Source organism: Poecilia reticulata, linkage group LG2 (assembly GCF_000633615.1).
Source record: "Poecilia reticulata strain Guanapo linkage group LG2, Guppy_female_1.0+MT, whole genome shotgun sequence".
NCBI lineage: Eukaryota > Metazoa > Chordata > Actinopteri > Cyprinodontiformes > Poeciliidae > Poecilia > Poecilia reticulata.
In genome coordinates, this window is record NC_024332.1 from 37507602 (window position 1) to 37526723 (window position 19122).

Below are 19122 nucleotides of genomic sequence, written 5' to 3' on the forward strand. Positions count from 1 at the left end.
CATTTCGGCCGCTTGTACCCGTGATCTCGTTCTTTCGGTCAGGACCCAAAGCTCATGACCATAGATGAGGGTGGGAACGTAGATTGACCGGTAAATCGAGAGCTTCGCTTTTTGGCTGAATATATATATATATATATATTTATTATTATTTTTTTCAATTTATTCACCATTGTTTGAGCTTATTCTAAGTTTGACCATGAGAATATTTCAAGCTAAGAAAGTGTGAAAAACGTTCAATAACTGCTCAAGTATAAAAGAAGCTAACTCCTTACTGATGTAATTTTGCACATAACTAAGTTATTATTGATTTTTTTTTTTTTCATTGCTTTGAGAATTATCCTTTTGTGCTTTGGTAAAATTAAAGACGTTGGAAAAATTTAAATGAAACTATTTTTTTAACCAGCRTAGTTTCAGTAAGAGGTTTGCATAAATCTCGTTTTAATTGTGGGGATTTTAATTACTTATTTGACCACTTATTTTTTTAACATGGACCTGAAAAACAGCATGCACTTTTAATAGTTTCTCTAAAAACAGGATTATAGTGGAGTAAGAATTTATTACTGACCATGTTTTGTCAAGTCTTTACATACAGATTTATATACAAAACATATTTAGATTCCCACTCCTGCTAATATTTGTTCAAATGTCTCTGTAAATTATAGAGAAACCATGTGACTTGCAGTCCTGCACATATCTGAATATTTCTCAGTCATAATAGGTCATTTAAGTTGGTTGGTTTCCTGGTACTGCTTTTGAGCTCGGTCCATACATTTTTAATAGGGATAAAGTAGGGGCCATTCAGAAGCTTTATGTCATCTTTATCTTTTGAAAAATTACCTGGTAATTATGGTGGCATAATTGCTTTAGTTGGATAATTGAACATCCTTAATGTCATCCTTTATGTCTCTTTGAGTAAAAGACAAATGGACTGAATTCATWTATGGCTTTTCTCGCTATTCTAACAATGCAAGATGCTTTACACTGGCGTCAACTGCACCCAGTCACACACACAGTTTTGTCCGTAGACAGAACTGCAGGCAACTTGGGGTTAAGYGTCTTGTTTAACAAGCTTTGTGAGAGGAAATACACACRTGGCACAAGAAAGCTGGAATAAAACCCTCAAGTGTTCATTTGCAAGACAACTACTCTAGCCACTGAGTCACTGTGGACTGGATGTTTGAACCTTGGACACAGTTGGGCGTTTCACTGGCTTCCACTTGTTCCAATAACTCAAAATATATGTTTTTTTTTAAAGCAGGCTAATATGACTCTTCTGAATTGGTCCTTTAAAATTAAATAAATTATAAACATCTAAAAATAAATKACATTCATACCCCTGGTGAGAGAATGTAAACTTTGGACTGGGTCTATATTTGAGTCCTAGTCCTCTCTAATTATTATGAATAAATTAGTTTTAATGTAAATCTTTRGCAAAAACCATCTGAGAGCGCTGAAACATCGCCCTTATGATGAACAGTCTGGCTCACTCATTAAAATTCAAGCAGTCGGTCCAAGGTGTTCGTCACAGAGCCCTGGGAAGTCAGGAAAATAATGTTCATGCCTGCTGCAGAAACATTTTTACACCTGCCTTCGCTCGTTTGTTTTGTTGACTTAACAAAAATAAACCTGTGTTTTCAGCAGTCCCCATCTGAAACCCTTTTGACGGCTCGCTGCTGGGGCAAAAGTTACATGGACAGAGTAAACACCCGAAGAAAAACAGRACTTAAGCGWAGTCGAGTTGAAAAATGTCCAGCAAAACAAGGGATTTTATTTTAAAATATGGAGTCAATGATTTCTTGGATGAAAGCTCAACACATGACGATGTCATCTGCATGGATTTACATGAAAATTTGAATCCTGAGAAACTTGCGATCTCTTGCTAAACTATTTATACACCTAAATTTGTTYGACGTGTCGGGTTACAACCATCMGTTTKATCTATTTTCTGGTATTTTTCTTGGWCTCTCTATTTTCAAAAGATGAATTCAACAAAACTTTTCAAGATGTCAAAAATTTGTGATTGTAATGTGACAAAATGCAAAAATATTTAGGCAGAGGGACACTTTTAAATGCGGTGCAAATGATAATTTGAAAGAAATCAAAACCCTCTGATGCTGCAGAAACTCGACTCGCGAGGTTCTGTTCAATTCATAAATCAATGTTACATAAGGATCAATTTGTGCAGTACAGATTATTTTAAGAATCCAAATAGATGCATACCAGTAAAATAAAAYAAGAAACTATTGTGTTTATTTGTTACTTTCTTAAGAGTCTTAATGTACAAGAAAGAATCAAATATTGTAAGTAAGTAAGGCCCCCAGTGGAGCTTCTTCAACCAGAGCTAAACAAACAGCATTGTTCCGAGCCGCAAGAAGAACAATGTTGTTGTTTATCAGCCAGTGTGATTATTCTTAGAAACACTGTTCCTTCAGGCCATGTTTCTGTGAAGTTTGATTCACATCAGGGGTAGGTGGTTCATCAGCAGCTGCTTACTCAGAAAGCTGRAACTCTTCCAAACATGGCAGAGCTTGTGATTTTAGCGTTCCGATGCTGATGACATACAAAGCTCTTAATATTTAACAAACCTAAACCTAGATTGCCATGCTGTTTTCACACTTTTTGAAGAATATCACATGCTTACCTCACGTTATGCATGTTATATGTTATGTTATATGCACGCCATTCTGATCCCCTCTATTTGCATGCAACTCCCCCCAACCCCCCTCCCAAAAAAAAAAAAAAACAAGACTGCATATCACCATTAACTCACCATATCTGTTTTGACGCTTTCCTTTCAGCACAGATGGGGAAGGTAGGCTGAATATCTGCAATACTTTTAATTTTTTTTGTGTCATTTTATCACTTCATGATAATGCAGTGCTGCGTTTATCTTTCTCAGGTTGCAACATGAGTARATGAGAAACAAATGCACAGCTTGTTGAAACTTTTTTTGAGACGGCTGCACTTTTCAGATCTCATTCTTAAAATTTCACACATAGACAAGTGTAATTGAACTAATCCTAAAAACATATCAGTGATGCACATTTTTAAACTATATCCTTCTGTTTGGTTAACTAAGTTTTSTTCACACGTTAATGAACAAATTAATGTGGATTTCATCTTGTAGTTGTGAATGAGCTGAATCAGGTCTTTTGGAGATGGATCGACTGCCTGATGATAATCTTATGAACTTCTACAAACATGAATGCTGTAGTTGACGATGCACCTCATCACTCATAAATTAAAGCTGAGGGTGTGTGGCATGGGGGAGGGCTCTGCGCATAATTAGGCCTCGGCAGCACACATATTATTTAATTAAAAGCTGCAGTGACAAAGGAAGCATGTATCCAAACATTCAAGCTCACGGAGCAGGTGAGGGTGGATGCTCGGTAAACGCAGCAAACGGGTGTTTGAGAAACGGTGACATAAACATAAGCAGAAACAATATAAACACAATCATTTAAAGTGTTATGCTGTTGTTATTTTGAGGTGCTGCACTTGGCTGGCTGAAAGAAAAGAGAGGCTGTGCWGATTTGATGTAAAGGTTTTTTGCTTTCTGTGCCGTCTGTTGTTTCTGATCTAAAGATGGCAGCAACAGGTCCTTTAGGTCAGGGCCTTCATGGATTGAACTTTGTTTGGCCGGAAAATCCCAAAGCTGCTCTATTGGATTTTGATCTGAGAAATGTGGAGTCTAAGGTTATGCACAGGCAAATCAGACCCATATCTGACTTTTTCATGGCAGTCTGAATGGCCTGATTCCAATCTTTTTACCCTCCCAAAGAATGGTGCCATTTCCATGCGTGACACTGAATACATATCCGATAGTTATCAACGCGACTTCTTTGTTGACGTGAGACGTGCATCATAATTCTCCACCAAAAGAAGCAGGGCGTGATAAATCTGAATAKAAWTWWWGGCTGAAAATTATAACTCTAAAATTATGAAAGACGTTTGTGTCACTGAAGCAGATCACAACCCCACTACTTGTTCTTTTTCTTTTTGGTTTTAGCTTCCTTCAACTTGTCATTATCTTGTGACAACACAGGCAGCTRACATTGCTGAATAACTTTAAAATGGATCCACCGACAGCAGCGTYCATTGTAACGTATAAGTGTGTGGATCACATCCACACAGATGCTGAGACCCAAACCTTTCCATCCAACGACTAAAGATTGACCAAATCATGACTCTGACTCCACCGGCCTGTTTTCTTCTTGTGGTGGATTCTGGAGCCACGGGGTCAACCGCCGAACGATTTCATTTTAGGTGTGTTTACCTGCTTTGGGGGAGTGAAAGACTAACTCCTAGACCAGTGTGTCTKTTGGGAGAGAAGACATTAGCTTATAGCTACATTCCCTTTACAACATTACAAATATAAGTAGAAAATCTTAACTGGATGTCTGTGAAAGCATAAACACATTTCAATGTCCTTATCATTGCAGAGTCACATGGGAGCTGATGCATGTCTCCTGTGGTCATTAGGGAAGGTTATAACTGGACAGGATAGCAGTACRTTAATGTCTGATGTATTAATATGTTTGTATTGACAGGATCTCTGTTGTTTTATTTCAACTGACAATGAAATGGAAGTGCAGAAACATCAGGAAGCATAAGCAGTAAGATATAAAACCCTGAAATCCTCCAATCATTCACTGGACCTCYCTYACTGCTGCTTTGAGRAAATGCAATTAAAGGGATCAGAGACGCATAAGACTTAACGGTGAGAGATTGGGTTTTCTTTTGGCGCTGCACCGCTGGCTGAAAAGTTTACTCTTCGTTTGTTTGCATCTTCTCCGCCGTGATCTATCTAGTTTTAATGTGCAGTGGAGATTGCTTTTGTTGTGCTGCTTGCTGTTATTTTACAGCCTTTTGGTGCAATCTGTCCAGCTTAAGTGTTCAGCCAAACCTYGCTGAAAAGGACAATTCGTGTTTAGTCACGCTCCGGGAGCCGCGTTTAATTTCAGTCTTTTCCTGTTTTGCGGCAAGGTCTGCACACCCTGTTGCCCTCCCATTTAAATTCTGYTTTGCGAACATAAAATAAATAGTAAATTTAGCAGAGCCTGCCCCCCCGGGTATAAGAGACCCCCCTGGGCTGCACATAAGGCAGAAATGAAGRAACTGTGGGGGACTGGTTCCTCCTGAGGGGTCAACAGATGCTGATGCCGACAGATCAAGAGAGTGATTATTCAGAGCTTAAGAGATTCTCTGGTGCTTGTGTTTGTTGGCTCCCCTGGGAGTCGAATCAGTCCAAATCACACCTCCAGAAATCGCACACTCATATTTGGCACAGTTTGAAACCAGCAACAACAGCAAAGGTGTTCCTGATGATGAAAGGTTGCTTATCAGAAAGCAGGGACCGTAAGGGTGGTGCTACTGAGCTGAAGAAAGCTTTGAGCCACGCTGTAATTTACAATTCAACTTACATTGAAGAACCGCTTTTCATGTCTGTGTTTAGATTATAATTCAAGGATTCCTTTTGTGTCCCTTTCGTGGCAGTGACCTCACTTTCTGAGCTAAATTTTGACCCGGCATCTAAAGTAAAATGTGTCCAAACATGTTTTTATTCAAAAAATGAAGCTGTTTTAACAGTTAAATTGGGTGAGTGGTCTATGAAAACCTCTCTTTGGAGAAACAACACATTGAWGTTTGTTCAAACAGCGGTGAGCTTTTTTTCTTTTTATTTTATTGTTCTTTTTTCGATGTCAACAAATGGTGTCTGTTCACATTGAATCAGCTGAAGTTCAAACAGCAAAACTGGAATTTTGTTTTCTGTTGTTTCTGAAAAGGTTTCAGCCTTTTCAAAATTAGCTACGCTTCTGTTCAGAGGTTTGCATGCACTTCTCATCAGCCTGAGTGTCATTTCAATGCTGCATCTGAACTATTAATACAGCTTTCATTTTCTCTAATACACACAGAATCAAAATTACTCATATGTCTCAAATATGCATACACCTCGCTATTACTTGTTTAAAAAAAAAAAACTAGCAAGTTGCACCTCAGTCGCATACGTAACAAGTTTCCATAGCAAATGTGACTGAATATTAGGCCACTCCTCCTGGCAGAATTGAGTTTATTTGATTTGGTTGGTTGGATTCATGTCATGAACCCAGTTTTTAGRCAGAGTCCAGAYATTTCTCACAAGGCTGAGTTCAGAGCTTTGGGAAGAAGCTTAACGTCAGCCTGCCTTATCTGTTCCAAAAGCAGTCGTGATGTGCGTTTAGGATCATTGTCCTCTTGGAACAACTGAGAGGATTGAGAGGTGCTGATCCAAAACATACACCTGCTAGTTGAAAACTCCTGCTAYRTGCACGGACAAGCCAATTGCTGTATGGGGGGAGGGTGRGGGGTGTTATCAAAGGCGATAGAAACTGAGATATTTGGCAACAGTGACAAAACAGTGTGTTTGGAGGAGTCAAAATGAGGCGTTAAAACTCTGTACTTGCTGTCAAGGGCTGCTTAGAAGAAGCAYGTAGTACTGCCTTAAAAATGATCAACTCGTGTCAAATTACTATCGAGAAATTTGAAGCAATGATCCCAAATATATCAGTGCTGCTTCATGTGGAATAACTCAGATTAGCATGAAGTGTCTGGAGTGACCTTATCAAAGCCCCGACTAACCCGACTGAAAATTCATGGACTGTGCCTATAACATCATGTCAGTGCCAGGAAGCCATCAGACTAAATAAGTTCTACCTTTTCTGTTGAGGGTAGTGTTCAAATATCTAGTCAGGTAATTTTAAATGATAATAAAATGTGCAGATAATCTGCAACTTGCTCATCTATTAAGCAAGTTGGATAAGCAAGTGATTTCAAAATAGTAAACTACTAAGGTTTTTTGGACACAGTGTTCTGACATACTGTTCTGACCTGAACTGTTTATCCTTACAAGCACTCTGAGAATGGAAAGCAATGGTCTAGTTTACCAGCCAACTATGTTTGTATTTTTCTTTGGCCTTACTTTTAATGAGGTTTATCACAAGGGAATTCTGTCTTGTGTAAAATCTGATTCCTATTTTTAGAGAAGTCGAATATGAACAGCATCCCTTTATTTTTGCAAAGCCAGTCTTTCTTTTCAAAGGCAAGTCTTAAGAAGAGGGATATTGTAATTCTGCTGCTACCTTGTAGTATACCATCCACAGCACAACTTAATTGTAAAACATAATGGTTAATATTATGTTTCTGAATAATAGGAAAATTGCAGCTTTACAGTGTGGACCATAAATTACAGACCTGACAATAATTGGTTTGAGATTTCTGTATGATACATTTTACCTACTTTCAAAGCAATTTATAGCGGAAGCATGCTTCAAATTATAAGGGAGAATATGATGAAAAGCTTGTCCCCACCCCCATCCCTGCTTGGACTATGCCTGAAAGAAGTTTGTGGAGAAGTAAAAGCAAATTGTCCGTTTTTTCCTATTAGAAATTTTTATGTTTTTGGAGCATGCTTCCCTTCTTTGCTCATCGTCCAGATTCAGTTCAGTTTTTTTTGATACCCAAGGGGGAATTGTTTAGCTTGAGTTACAGTAAATTATTTATACCTTTACCAAACCAAAACTTTCAAACTTGGGAGAACATTACATCCATATAGTGTTTTATTTAACTATTTTTTAAAAAATGACTCACTGAAGCTGTTGGGGTGATAAAATCTTTCCAAATGTATTTTTAAAATTACATCTTTACAAATGCCATCGTATGTTTTACACCGAGTGTAAAACATACGATGGCATTGTTGTGTTACTCTAATTAACATTGCAATGCCAGGAGGAAGAAAATTCAGCTGTACGCTTTAAGGAGCTTGTGCAATAATTCTGCACTGCTGGATTTCTCAGCAACAAGCTGTTTTGTCTTGTTGCTTCTCAGCCTGGAAACAAAGTGTTAACAGCAGATTTCTCTGGCACACAAAACTCACAGAGCAGCTTCAGTGTGTTGTCATTCAAAAGCAATTTACGGAGCAGTAGGATCTCATTATTACACCAATTTGATTCCAATTAGAAGAAATGAATCAAATTATCTTTTTCACGGCGGGCTGCAAAATAAGTGGTTGAGAAATGAACAAGACTGATATATATAACTACATTATATCAGCAAATTGATCAGAGTTCTTTGGTTTCAAACATTGATTGGTCTATTTCTTTTAGGCACAAGGACAAAAGGTCAAACAGCTTAATGTAAGATTTAATTCGATGGGAATTATTGTCCCTTTTGGTTTTAAGTTGTACATTAGGCACATGTTTAACCATGAATCTGTAAATTTGTCCAATTAATGGGAAGAAAAATGTCTTAGTATTCAATATTTATTGCATACATGATCAGATAGTGAACTCTGTTAGAATTGTATTTTAAGAAACAAGGTCTCTTAGTGGCAGAAATATGATCAGTTCCTGTAAAGTTTTATTTTTACTTGAAGGACCACAAGCTTTTGCTGAAAAGGTACAATTTTGTACCTACTCTCACCTGTTTTTGTTCACATTTTCTTCCCATAACTTCACTTGCATATCCGTGTAAAATATTCAACAGTTTCCACATTCTGTCAAAGTCTGTGGTCAGCTTCAGCTGCTGCAAGAAGCACATTCCAAGATCCAGTTCAAAGCCGACAGAAGTTTTTCCAGAAAAAGGTATCAGCAGTTTTGTTTCCTCTCTGCCCACACTCTGCTTTCCTCTATACAGCAGATTAAAAAAATTAAATAACCAGACCCCTGTCACGAAAAAGCTGATGCTACTAAGCAGCAACTGCCAAGTCCAATAGAGGTTCACCACAACCACATCATCAGCCACACATGATGGAAAATATCTAAATATAAAGTTGCCATGGTAAGTTGTAAATTAACCGTGTGTGCATTTTACTTGAATGAGTGTTTTCATAAGTGAGTATGTTTTAAACTGGGTATACAGCAGTTTTTCATTTGTGTGACATGCAGCTTAAACTGACAGTAAGTTAGAAGAGAATAAGTGACGGCTGGCAACTTTGTGACGGTGAGGAACGGTTGAATCCTCTAGAATTAGCACCCTGGAAGTGTAGGGGGAATAAAAAAGGTCTGCTTACATGGCATGGAAAAAAAATCCTTTTTGGGATCAATCCAGCTCAATATCACACATTTCATGGCCTTGCCAAAACAAAAGTTTACCCTTCCTTGCAGGTGCATTCAGTTTTCTGCTATACTAATATTCTTTCAGCTGAGTTGACAGCTGAACCATTGACATCACTTTTGGTATTTTGTAGCTTTTTGTGAAAATCTTTTTTTTTTTTTTTTTTTTTCATATTTTGGTTTTTATTCTAACTGTTGGTATGATTGTGCTAAAGTTTACGAAAGGCTCTACTGACCACTGCTGTGGGCAAGTATTTGTTTTCAGCTAGAAGTTACAATGACCGAGGTCATTGATGGGTAATGCATAGGACACATTATATCTGTACCATGTGATAATGTGTCATGTGAACATTCTGTATTTCCTTGGGGCTGACAAGAGAATCATTGTGATGGGTCAATTTATCTCTGAAACTAGAGTTCTTTCAGGATCTTCCCAGGCTGCAGGGGTCAGTGTCCATCAAAAGTGATCCAAGAAGAGTACAGTGATGAGCCTTTGACAGGGTCACGGGCAACCGTGGCTCATTGATGCATGTAGTCTGAGCAAGCAAAGAAGCTACTGGAGCCTGAACTTTTTAAAATAGTTTGAGCCGTTTCTGAGTGAAAGGTGTCAGAATACCAAGAGCAACACATTTAGGTGCAGATCTGTCAAGCAGTTCATTCTGGCGTGTTTCTATCTCAAAAAGAGCCACAAATTGGGACATGAGCATGTAAAGGTGGCCTAGTCAGAAGAATTATCTTGCTTATCTGGGGAACACGTAGACCCAGCACGCACCATCGGATGGAGGTAATCCAGCTGAGGGAGCGCGACGCGCTCGGCCATGTTCCACATACCCCAAATCTCAATCCAACCTTAGAGAATGCACAAAGAGGATGAACGCTCACCTCGCATTTGGAGAAATTTGAAATCTGCTGCAAACATCTCTGTGTCAGATACCGCAATATATCATCAAGGGTCACTCCATGACTCAACTGATCAGCACTGTTTTCACAAAAAAATGTGAAACACTCAGGCGTTTTGTCACAATATTGCACCTAACACGTTTATATGTAAACACACAGATATACTGAATGTATGAATGCAATATTCACATGCCTATATAAACATTTTGCAGTGTTTGAACTTGTGTTTTATATGAAAAACCAACTCTGAACAATATGGAGAAAAATAATATCTCTGGAAGAAAACCTAAAAAAAAACAAAAGATGCGAGAGAAACCGACTACACTTTTCATATCTGAATTAAAAAAGAAACATTGCATTATGGTTTGTGACTGAAATGGGACAAAATGTTGAAGCGTTGAAGGAAAACTTCATCTTAAGAGACAGCACTGCTGCATATCTTGCTCTTTATTGAAAAGATGCAAGAGCTTTTAACATAGTAAAGGTCGCTAATGGTGTGCTCTAAACCAGTGTTTTTCAACCACTGTTCCGCGGCACACTAGTGTGCCGTGAGTGATCGTCAGGTGTGCCGTGGAAATTATTCAATTTCACTACGGTACCGTATTTTCCGGACTAAAAGCTGCTACTTTTTTCCTTAACTTTGAACCATGCGTATTGTAGCCCGCTGTGGCTTTTCTGCGGATTTTTCTTCAACCACCAGGGGGCTCTCTAGCAGGAAGTGAATCATTAGAAGTCAAAATTGTAAATCAAAGAAGAACGGCTACTTTTCATTTAGAACAAGCACATGCTAGCAGCAGGCACGACGGAGAAATGTTTTCAAACTCATATCATGCAGCTTTTAAGTTGAGGGTTGGCACTACAGGAGGGAAATAGAGCCGCTGCATTTAAGCTCAGTGTGAACGAAACCATGGTTTGACTTTGGAGACGGAGTGATGCGTCCAGCAGATTTATTAGGACGCAGCCCTCTGCTGGGTCCTAATGGAAAACCGAGAACAGCTTCCAGTTTTTATTTTATTTTATTTTTTTAATTGAGGGTGCTAGTATGGTGCGCTCTATAGTCCGAAAAATATCGTAATTAGTTTTAAAAGATTTTTTGAGATTGTCTGCAAATAATGCCATCTTCGAGTATCTGCTGTAGTAGCAGCAGCGGCGTAATCATGTAATGTTCTTACCACTAGATGGCAGTAGGTACATAGCATTTTACATTAAAACAAGAGAATTAGTGATGCACGAATGTTACAGGTAGCGGTGAGAGTACTGAATCTAGAAAGACTGATGACAGTGATGGAAAAGACAGTGAAGCTCAGCAGTAGTTGGAAAGAGCACGAGTCAATTTCCCACAACATATCTGTGTGAAGTGAGCTTCTCTAGTGTGGCTACTATAAAAACTAAAAACAGAGAGAGACTGAGATGTTGAGGAAGAGCTTTGTCTTTCTTCAATTTCTGCCAGGAAATCAGATCTGTTTTCATCCAAACATGCACAGGTTTCACACCAGGTGGGTAAAATATACAGATATTGACATTTTGTACATGCAACTCTTCATATTGTAACAGTGAATATGAAGTTAAATGTTTCCCAAATATTATTGCTTCTTTCAGAATAAGAATTATTTTCTGTATTCTGGCTATAAGATGCTTGTGGATTAGTTTGTAAAACACTGACGTTTTCTACAACTTCTTTAAATTTAACACCACAGTGTTGTGGCTGTTCAGGGGTATTTTTGAAGTGGATATGTTAGGTGCAGTTTGAAATAAGAAATGTAAAATGTGATAATACATTTTTGTGTTTATTTGATTCCTATTCGAGAGACTTTGATAAGAATGACTATATATAGGCGGCTACAGAGTATCTTTATTTCCATTTTTAGTTGGTGGTGTGCCTCGGGATTTTTTCAATTAAAACGGTGTACCTTGACTCAAAAATGGTTGAAAAACACTGCTCTAAACAATATTAGATAGAAATGCTGAACTATGATCACACTTTTATTGAATGCCCCTTATTGCTCCTGTGTCTGTAATTACTTGTGTGCCATTCACAGCACCCACAAAGTTTTATGCTAAAGATTTAGTTATTAAACGAAAGATATAGTTTCCATGTTTACAAATATATTGTGGTTTATGGAAAGGATATGGCAATATCACTTAAGGAATATAACAGGCCTAATACCTGTGGTAGCCTAACTTATTGATCCAATAAATTAAGTCCTTGTGATTAAGAAACTGACCTTGTATTTTTGTATTGATGTTTGCCACCGGTTTGATTACTTTGTGTTCCTTTGTTCCTTTCTTCTTCAGTTCATGAATAAAGCAATCATAGAGGTTAAGTGAATAGCCTTGAATTGGGCTTGATTGCAAGCCTCCAGATAGCCTCAATTTAAATCCTTGCTCTCTCCTCTTCCACTTCCCCAAAGCACTCGTTTTTAATGAAAATGTACTCTGTCTCCTTTTTTTTTTTGTAGGCTCGTGGGGTCAGTGTGTCGGGGAGGTGTGTGGCTCAGGTGGGGTTCAGACAAGGGCGATATGGTGTGTTCACATGGAGGGCTGGACGACCCATAACTCGCACTGCCAGCACGTGGAAAAACCAGAAAGCAAAAGGCAATGCTTTAAGGTCTGCGACTGGCACCAAGATCTTTTTGAATGGGAGATTTCTGACTGGGGGGCTTGTGTTCTTGTCCCTTTCTTTTCCAATGAACTCAAGATGAGGACTACTGAGTGCATTACAGCACAGCATGGCATTCAGAGGCGCAATATCCACTGTGTTCGCACTTCCAATCGAAGCACTGTCAGCATAAGGATATGCGAGTTCTTCTCCCAGAAGCCACCTGTGGAGCAGGCCTGCCTCATCCCCTGCCCTCAGGACTGTGTGGTTTCAGACTTTACTACATGGTCGAGTTGCAGCAAAACCTGTGGTGCTGGTCTACAGCATCGGACTAGACACGTCCTGGCCGCGCCGATGTATGGAGGGGCTAACTGCCCTAATCTAACCGAGACCAGGACTTGTACTAACTCTGTTGACTGCCCTGTTGCAGAAGGGGAGTACCAGTACAGCCTTAAAGTAGGGGCCTGGAGTAAGTGCCGACTACCCCATAACAAGGACGCCGTCTTAAATGGAAGGACCACAGTGGACTTTGGTGTTGGCTCCAATGAGAACAACTCTATCACGACACAAACACTGGATTCTCATCACCAATTACGTCATCACCAGTACCACCACAACCACCAAGCTCAAGCCCATATACGGTACCCGATGTCATGGGAGCTGGAAGTGGGATATCAGACCCGACATGTACGCTGTGCGAGAAGTGATGGCAAGAATGTTATGCTAAGGTAAGAAGACTGTATGTTTTTTTTTGTTGTTGTTATAAATGCATTTTTTTACACATTTGAAAACATAATTTTCACTGGTTACTTCATTAGGTACACCTTGCTAGTACTAAGTTGCATCAGTCTGGCCTTCACATTACGGTACAGTAAACTAATTGGCATGTTCTTTGAGCTAAGTAGAGATGGTGTTAGCCTTCAGACAGGCATCATCAGGAGATTGGTACACTGGTTGCATGATAATGGTTAGTAGCATTACTCAGGTAGATTGTGAAGTTTAAATAGTGCTTAGTGCTTAGTAAAGTGCACAAAAAAAGCCAAAAATAAAATTACACACCACTAAGCCATCAACAACCTGTACCCTTAATACACAGCAGGATTTATTTATGTTTTCATGTTGACTTGCCATATTCTCACGCTGCTATCTGATTTTTGCAGTTAAAATTTAGACTCATCAGACCACACAATGTTTTTCCAGTCTGTTGTTATCTAATTCTGGTGAGACTGTGAGAATTGTGGCATATTTTCCTGTTCCCAGCTGGCAGTGCAGTCGTTCGGTAATGTAGTTCATCTTCCTTCAAGGTTTAACATGTTGCACATTAGGAGATGGTGTTTTACATACATTGTTGTTATGTAGTTGTTTGAGCAAATAAACAACTCTTCTGAACTTAAAAAATTTATATAGTAAAAAAAAAAAAATGTAAGCAAAATAATTGACAGCAAACTCCCTATTTCACACGATAAATCCCATTTAATAGCAGTTCTACCAACACGATCCACCTCCAGTGTGATGCTTTCGTCATTCTCTATTAGTTTTCATTTATTCTAGAGTCGAGCATCACTCTCGCTGATTTATTTGTCAAGAATATATTGCTCCATAAGATGTGATCTTGACCTTTATATAGCATTTATTGAAAAACTAGTTTAAGAAGACCCGTCTCACTCAGTTCATAAAATGAGGATAAGTACAAATAGGATAAGTAACACACAGATCTGAACAAGCATCTCCTGACGTCATTAGGTACTTTGTGCTGTAATGATGCAACCACAGGTTTTGCAAAAAATGTTTTTGAGATTATTTTATGCATAGAAAACTAGAAAGCAGAGCATTATCTCTTCTATTCACAGCAAATTTCAAATCATAACCAAATATATGACTCACTGTGCTAAATTCTAGGCAGAGGTGACGTATGATGACGCATTCCTTCGTAAAAAAAACAACATGGGCACCTGACTATGAAGAATCTGTTAAAATAAATTGAGTTGCCTATTTTAGAAGCTTTGTGTTCAATTCAAATTGGTCATTTCTTTGTGACAACTTATGTGGGGAGGAAATAGTGAAATGAATTAAGAAAAAGGGTTAATGTGTATGTCTGTTTGGCTGAATAAATGACTTAATTTTTTATTTTCTGTCTTATCTAATTACATCATTGCTTAGTTGCTATGCTGCTTGCTTATTTATGGATTAATTACTTGTTAAGTAGATTGTTTGCTTACTTATTTACTTATTCAGTGCTTGCAATGTTGGCTACTTTCTCACTTAACTTGCTTACAATGTTATTTACAGTTATTTTGCTCGCTACGTATTTATTTCATTATTTTCTTATGTACTTACTTCCCTCACTGCTTAATAATCTATTTGCTTACATGTGACTTAATTTTGAACTTAGTTATTTACTTCATATTTTCCTCATTTTATTTATGTCCTTGTTTACTTACCTGTTTGCCTACTGTGTCTTGTTCACTAATGTAAATTCACTGGCTGGCCGCAAAAAGCCGCCTCTTAAAAAAAGGGACACATTTGGCTGCTTTAAACAGGCCAGAGTCTTTCTCCCCCGTTGGTCCGGATGTTTTGTGCAGGTGTGAATACACTCAAGCGAACCTTGATGCGGACAAAACAACTCGACCGAGATTAAGAAATGAAAAGCTACTCATTGCATCAGCTGGGGTTAAATAACTTGTTTGCTAGAAGTTGGTTGTATGTGCAGTAAATATCAAATAGGAAGCTCATACCTACTTGCTCAGTTAAATTCAGGTGGCGATTTTTTTTTTTTTGCCTATTTACTTATCTTCTCACCTACTCACTTTTGTATGTACATACTTATTGACCCACTTCTTTGCTAAAAACATTTGTTTTTGCAATGTATGTGATCCCCTATGGTTTCTATTGGCTGTTTTGCTCATGTAAAGATGGATTCAGTAACAAAATGCTTTTTACAGATGTCTGTTATTTATTCCATTATAACTAGATTATGTGAGAGCTCGTGTTTCAGCAACATGTTGGCAGGGAGGTGAGGTATTATTGTGTTAAATGTTAAGTGGTACTCCCCTCACTCGCTGGTTTTTGAGCTGACCCTGGTATTTGGATTTGATAAGAATGGATTTTGCTGCAGACGTTTAAACACAAAAATGGACACGCACGCACGCACATGCACGCACACACACTCGCAGTCATGATTTTTTTTGCCCCCATCATCGAGGGAGGAAAATTATTGCATCTATATTATGATGTATTGTCTAAATGCCACTAAATACCATCCTCTTGGTGTGTAATGACACCTTTGAGTGGCTGTTAAGCTCAATATCAGACAACCATCCATACAGGCAAGCATATCAGAAACAGTATTTCAGTTTAACACTGTCTTATTGATTCTAGTTATTGTTTCTGATCATTTTACTGTTGTAAGAAGTGGTTCTCATTTTCTGCCTGCTTTGGAAGGGAAATTTAAAAAATAAGTGTGGATTCTTGGTCATCCAGGTCAGGTTGTGAAGTCAAGGAACCAAGGACATACATTTCACTCAGTTTGAAATCATAGGTCATCCTTCTTCATGTTCGGTGGATTTACATTTTTCGTACAAGGGGACCATTTGCAGTGGAGTACCTGTTAGCTTGGTTTGCTACATTTGGAGCTTTGAACTTGTACTTTTTCCAAATAAGACTTGTCTTATTTTACTTTAGCTTCAGTTTAATTACAAAATATAAAATGAAATATGCTGTGTGCTCACATCTTAATAACCTCATTATTTTTATTGCCCAATTAAAGAACTTAAACAGAAATTTAGTGACAAACGAACTTGTTTCACTAATTTAAAGGAGAAAATTGGCTCATTGAATCTCTTGTAAAAGGTGGGCTTTTTACAGAAAGGAAAAAAACTGACTTTTTTTAAATAAGGAAGTGGATGATTCAAAGTTAATTTGTTCTTCATGGGTCTCAGTATAAGTAGCAGATTCAGTAGATTCTCTAGGCATGTGTTATTTTAAATGTTACTTAATGAGATCTGTCCACTAATCCATTTAAAGCTCAACTGCACCTGGGGTCTGCACTATAATTAAAGTTCAGTGTAACTAGCAGGCCGATATTAAAAGGGCTGCATGGCCTTGTACAAACACTAAATGCAAAATGCTACTATCTGCATTTGAATTCACGATCCTTAATATTGTTATTCTACCCTCAGTGCTAGAACCTTTAAGGAATAAATACAAACATCTATTTTATATTATAGAAGTCAAATTAGTCTTTAAATAGCATGTCATTATGAATGTCAGCAGGCACATTTTAGTCATGTTTTTCAGGCACTTGCTATACAAATTACTACAACATTGCTTTAGTAGATGAAAAGAATAAGTCTGTGCCAACATGAGTAGTGGAAGTATGCAAATATTTTAATATGTTTCTGTTTTGAGCAACTTTGGATCACAATGTCTCAGTTGGGGAAGCTTTTTCTGTTCTTTTCAGTGAGCAACTGTGATTGCGGATTCTTTAGGTCCAGATATAACAATGTTTGTTTCTGTTCAGCTATGGGAAGTTATGGTTAAAGATTGCGATGCCATTTCATGACTGTGTGTATAACAATCTAAAGTCAACAGATGAACAGGTTGTTGGTGCAGAAGATTTGACATATACTGTATTTATACACACATTGGACAAACTCGGCTCTGCTGCCCAAACCACACATACATTATCCTTACCAATGAGGCTCCATCTAGGGGGAAATAAAGAGGCTTTCCAACAGTATAACATTGTTTGCATTAGACTTATCTTTACAACAAAGAAATAATCAACAAACACAAATTGTCTTGCTTTTTTAAACCACGTTTATTATGCTTTATTGGAACAAGGTAAATGGAATGAAATACTTTATTCTGTAATTACTGCCATGACATAGTACCATTTAAACAAGCATGAAAAAAGCATTTTTCTTTAATAAAAGTTACATACTGCCACTCTAATGAGGACAAAATAAATTGCAGACAACATGATCATGAGTCTGCTTTACCGTGTATTACTGCCTAAACTGTAACAGAAGTTAAAACGGTTTTATGTCATGTAACAAAGCCTGTTTAAGGCGGCAGACTTGGTAATGAAGTCTTCTCAATCTTCAGTTTATGTACCAAGGACACCTCCCCACTGACCTTCCAGGCATGTGTGATGCCCAAAGACTGTCAGACCTCTGACTGGTCATCGTGGAGTTTCTGCTCAAAGACCTGCCGATCCACCGATCTGTCCCCTGGGTATCGCGTCCGGACACGGATCATGACACAGATCCCACATGGAGAAGGAAAACAATGTCCTGCACTTGAAGAAAAGGAAGCCTGCAACATCATAGGAGATTTACTTCCAAAATGTCCCAGGTATTCATAAATAAATGTGTTTGTTTTTATGCTCAGAGCGCCCAGAAACCAGAATTCTTGTTGGTGTTCCCGCTAAATCCTGAATATACCCAATTTGAGTTGTCTTGGAATTTTTATCGCAACCTATGGGGTTTTTCATGTCTGGGAACGAGAATACGACCTGCTGAATGTGACAGGTAGCCAATCAAAAAGCGCGGTGACGTAAGAACAGAGGGGAATCCCAAACAGCTGACATATCGTGCAACTGAGAGTCCGGTGGATATCGGAGATGATATGTGGAAATGTTTATTATTAAATCTAAAGGTCATTATGTTTATTCAGGTAAAAATGTTAACTATGAAAAAACATAACTCACCTCCAAATCATAGTGCAGCAAATAGAGCGGCTGCTTCTGTCGTCTTTCATCCACCGCCTTTTCTTTTTGTTACGTCTTTTATCTCTTAAAATGACTCCACAAAYTATCACTATTGCTTCTACATCGTCATCCGTGTTTGGTTATTCTAAATTCCCGCTATGTTGGGGGTTTTACTGGATTATCCTCTGGAATCGGGATKTTCGTGACTGGAATCGGTTCGTGTTGCTCCTGCCTTGGACACACGAACCGATCAAACCTTTTGGACTTTTATCAGCTCTGTGGTCACAGAGGTTTGGAGAATCGGCGGATAATTCTTAAATCTTTCCGTCTAAACCAGACTTAAGACTCAAGCTCTACTCATCTCATCTCGACTGCAGCCCAACGCTCTGACTCTGGTCGCTATGGTAACGTTTACATATCCCTTCAAAATAAGATACAGATGCGCCACAAAAACGAACATTTTACTTTCGTGGAAACTTTAACTCATGATAATGACTAATGGGAGCCCTGAGCTTGTTTCTCTGCAACGAGACGGTCCGATCTGGGAGTGATGGGAGACAATGACACCCGAAGTGTTGCTTATATCCACAGCCTGCTTGGTCTCTATGTGGCGAAGCAGCTTTAAGCTTCATTGCCTCATTAGCAGCCGGTCGCCGCATGTTACGCAGAGCAGCTTGGGACTCACCTACCTGTCCGGGATGAATCCATTCACCTGTCTCTTCTCTGGGCCTTTTCCCCTTCGCAAAGAAGGGGAAAAGGCCCAAAGACATCTGATCTGTTTCTTACTCATTTTGCTGCTTGTGGCCTCAGTGTTGGCGCGCAAG

At 38.5% G+C, this 19122-nt stretch overlaps 1 protein-coding gene across 5 annotated transcripts in view; it reads left to right on the forward strand.

Moving 5' to 3' along the window:
* The window catches only part of thsd7ba (thrombospondin, type I, domain containing 7Ba), a 199710-nt gene that overhangs the window by 68619 nt on the left and 111969 nt on the right, over window positions 1–19122 (forward strand). For all 5 annotated transcript variants that reach the window (XM_008403104.2, XM_008403129.2, XM_008403136.2 and 2 more), the window contains 2 exons: window positions 12449–13316; window positions 17695–17943. In XM_008403104.2, the coding sequence (XP_008401326.1) occupies window positions 12449–13316; window positions 17695–17943 (1117 nt within the window). The remainder of the gene's footprint in view (window positions 1–12448; window positions 13317–17694; window positions 17944–19122) is intronic.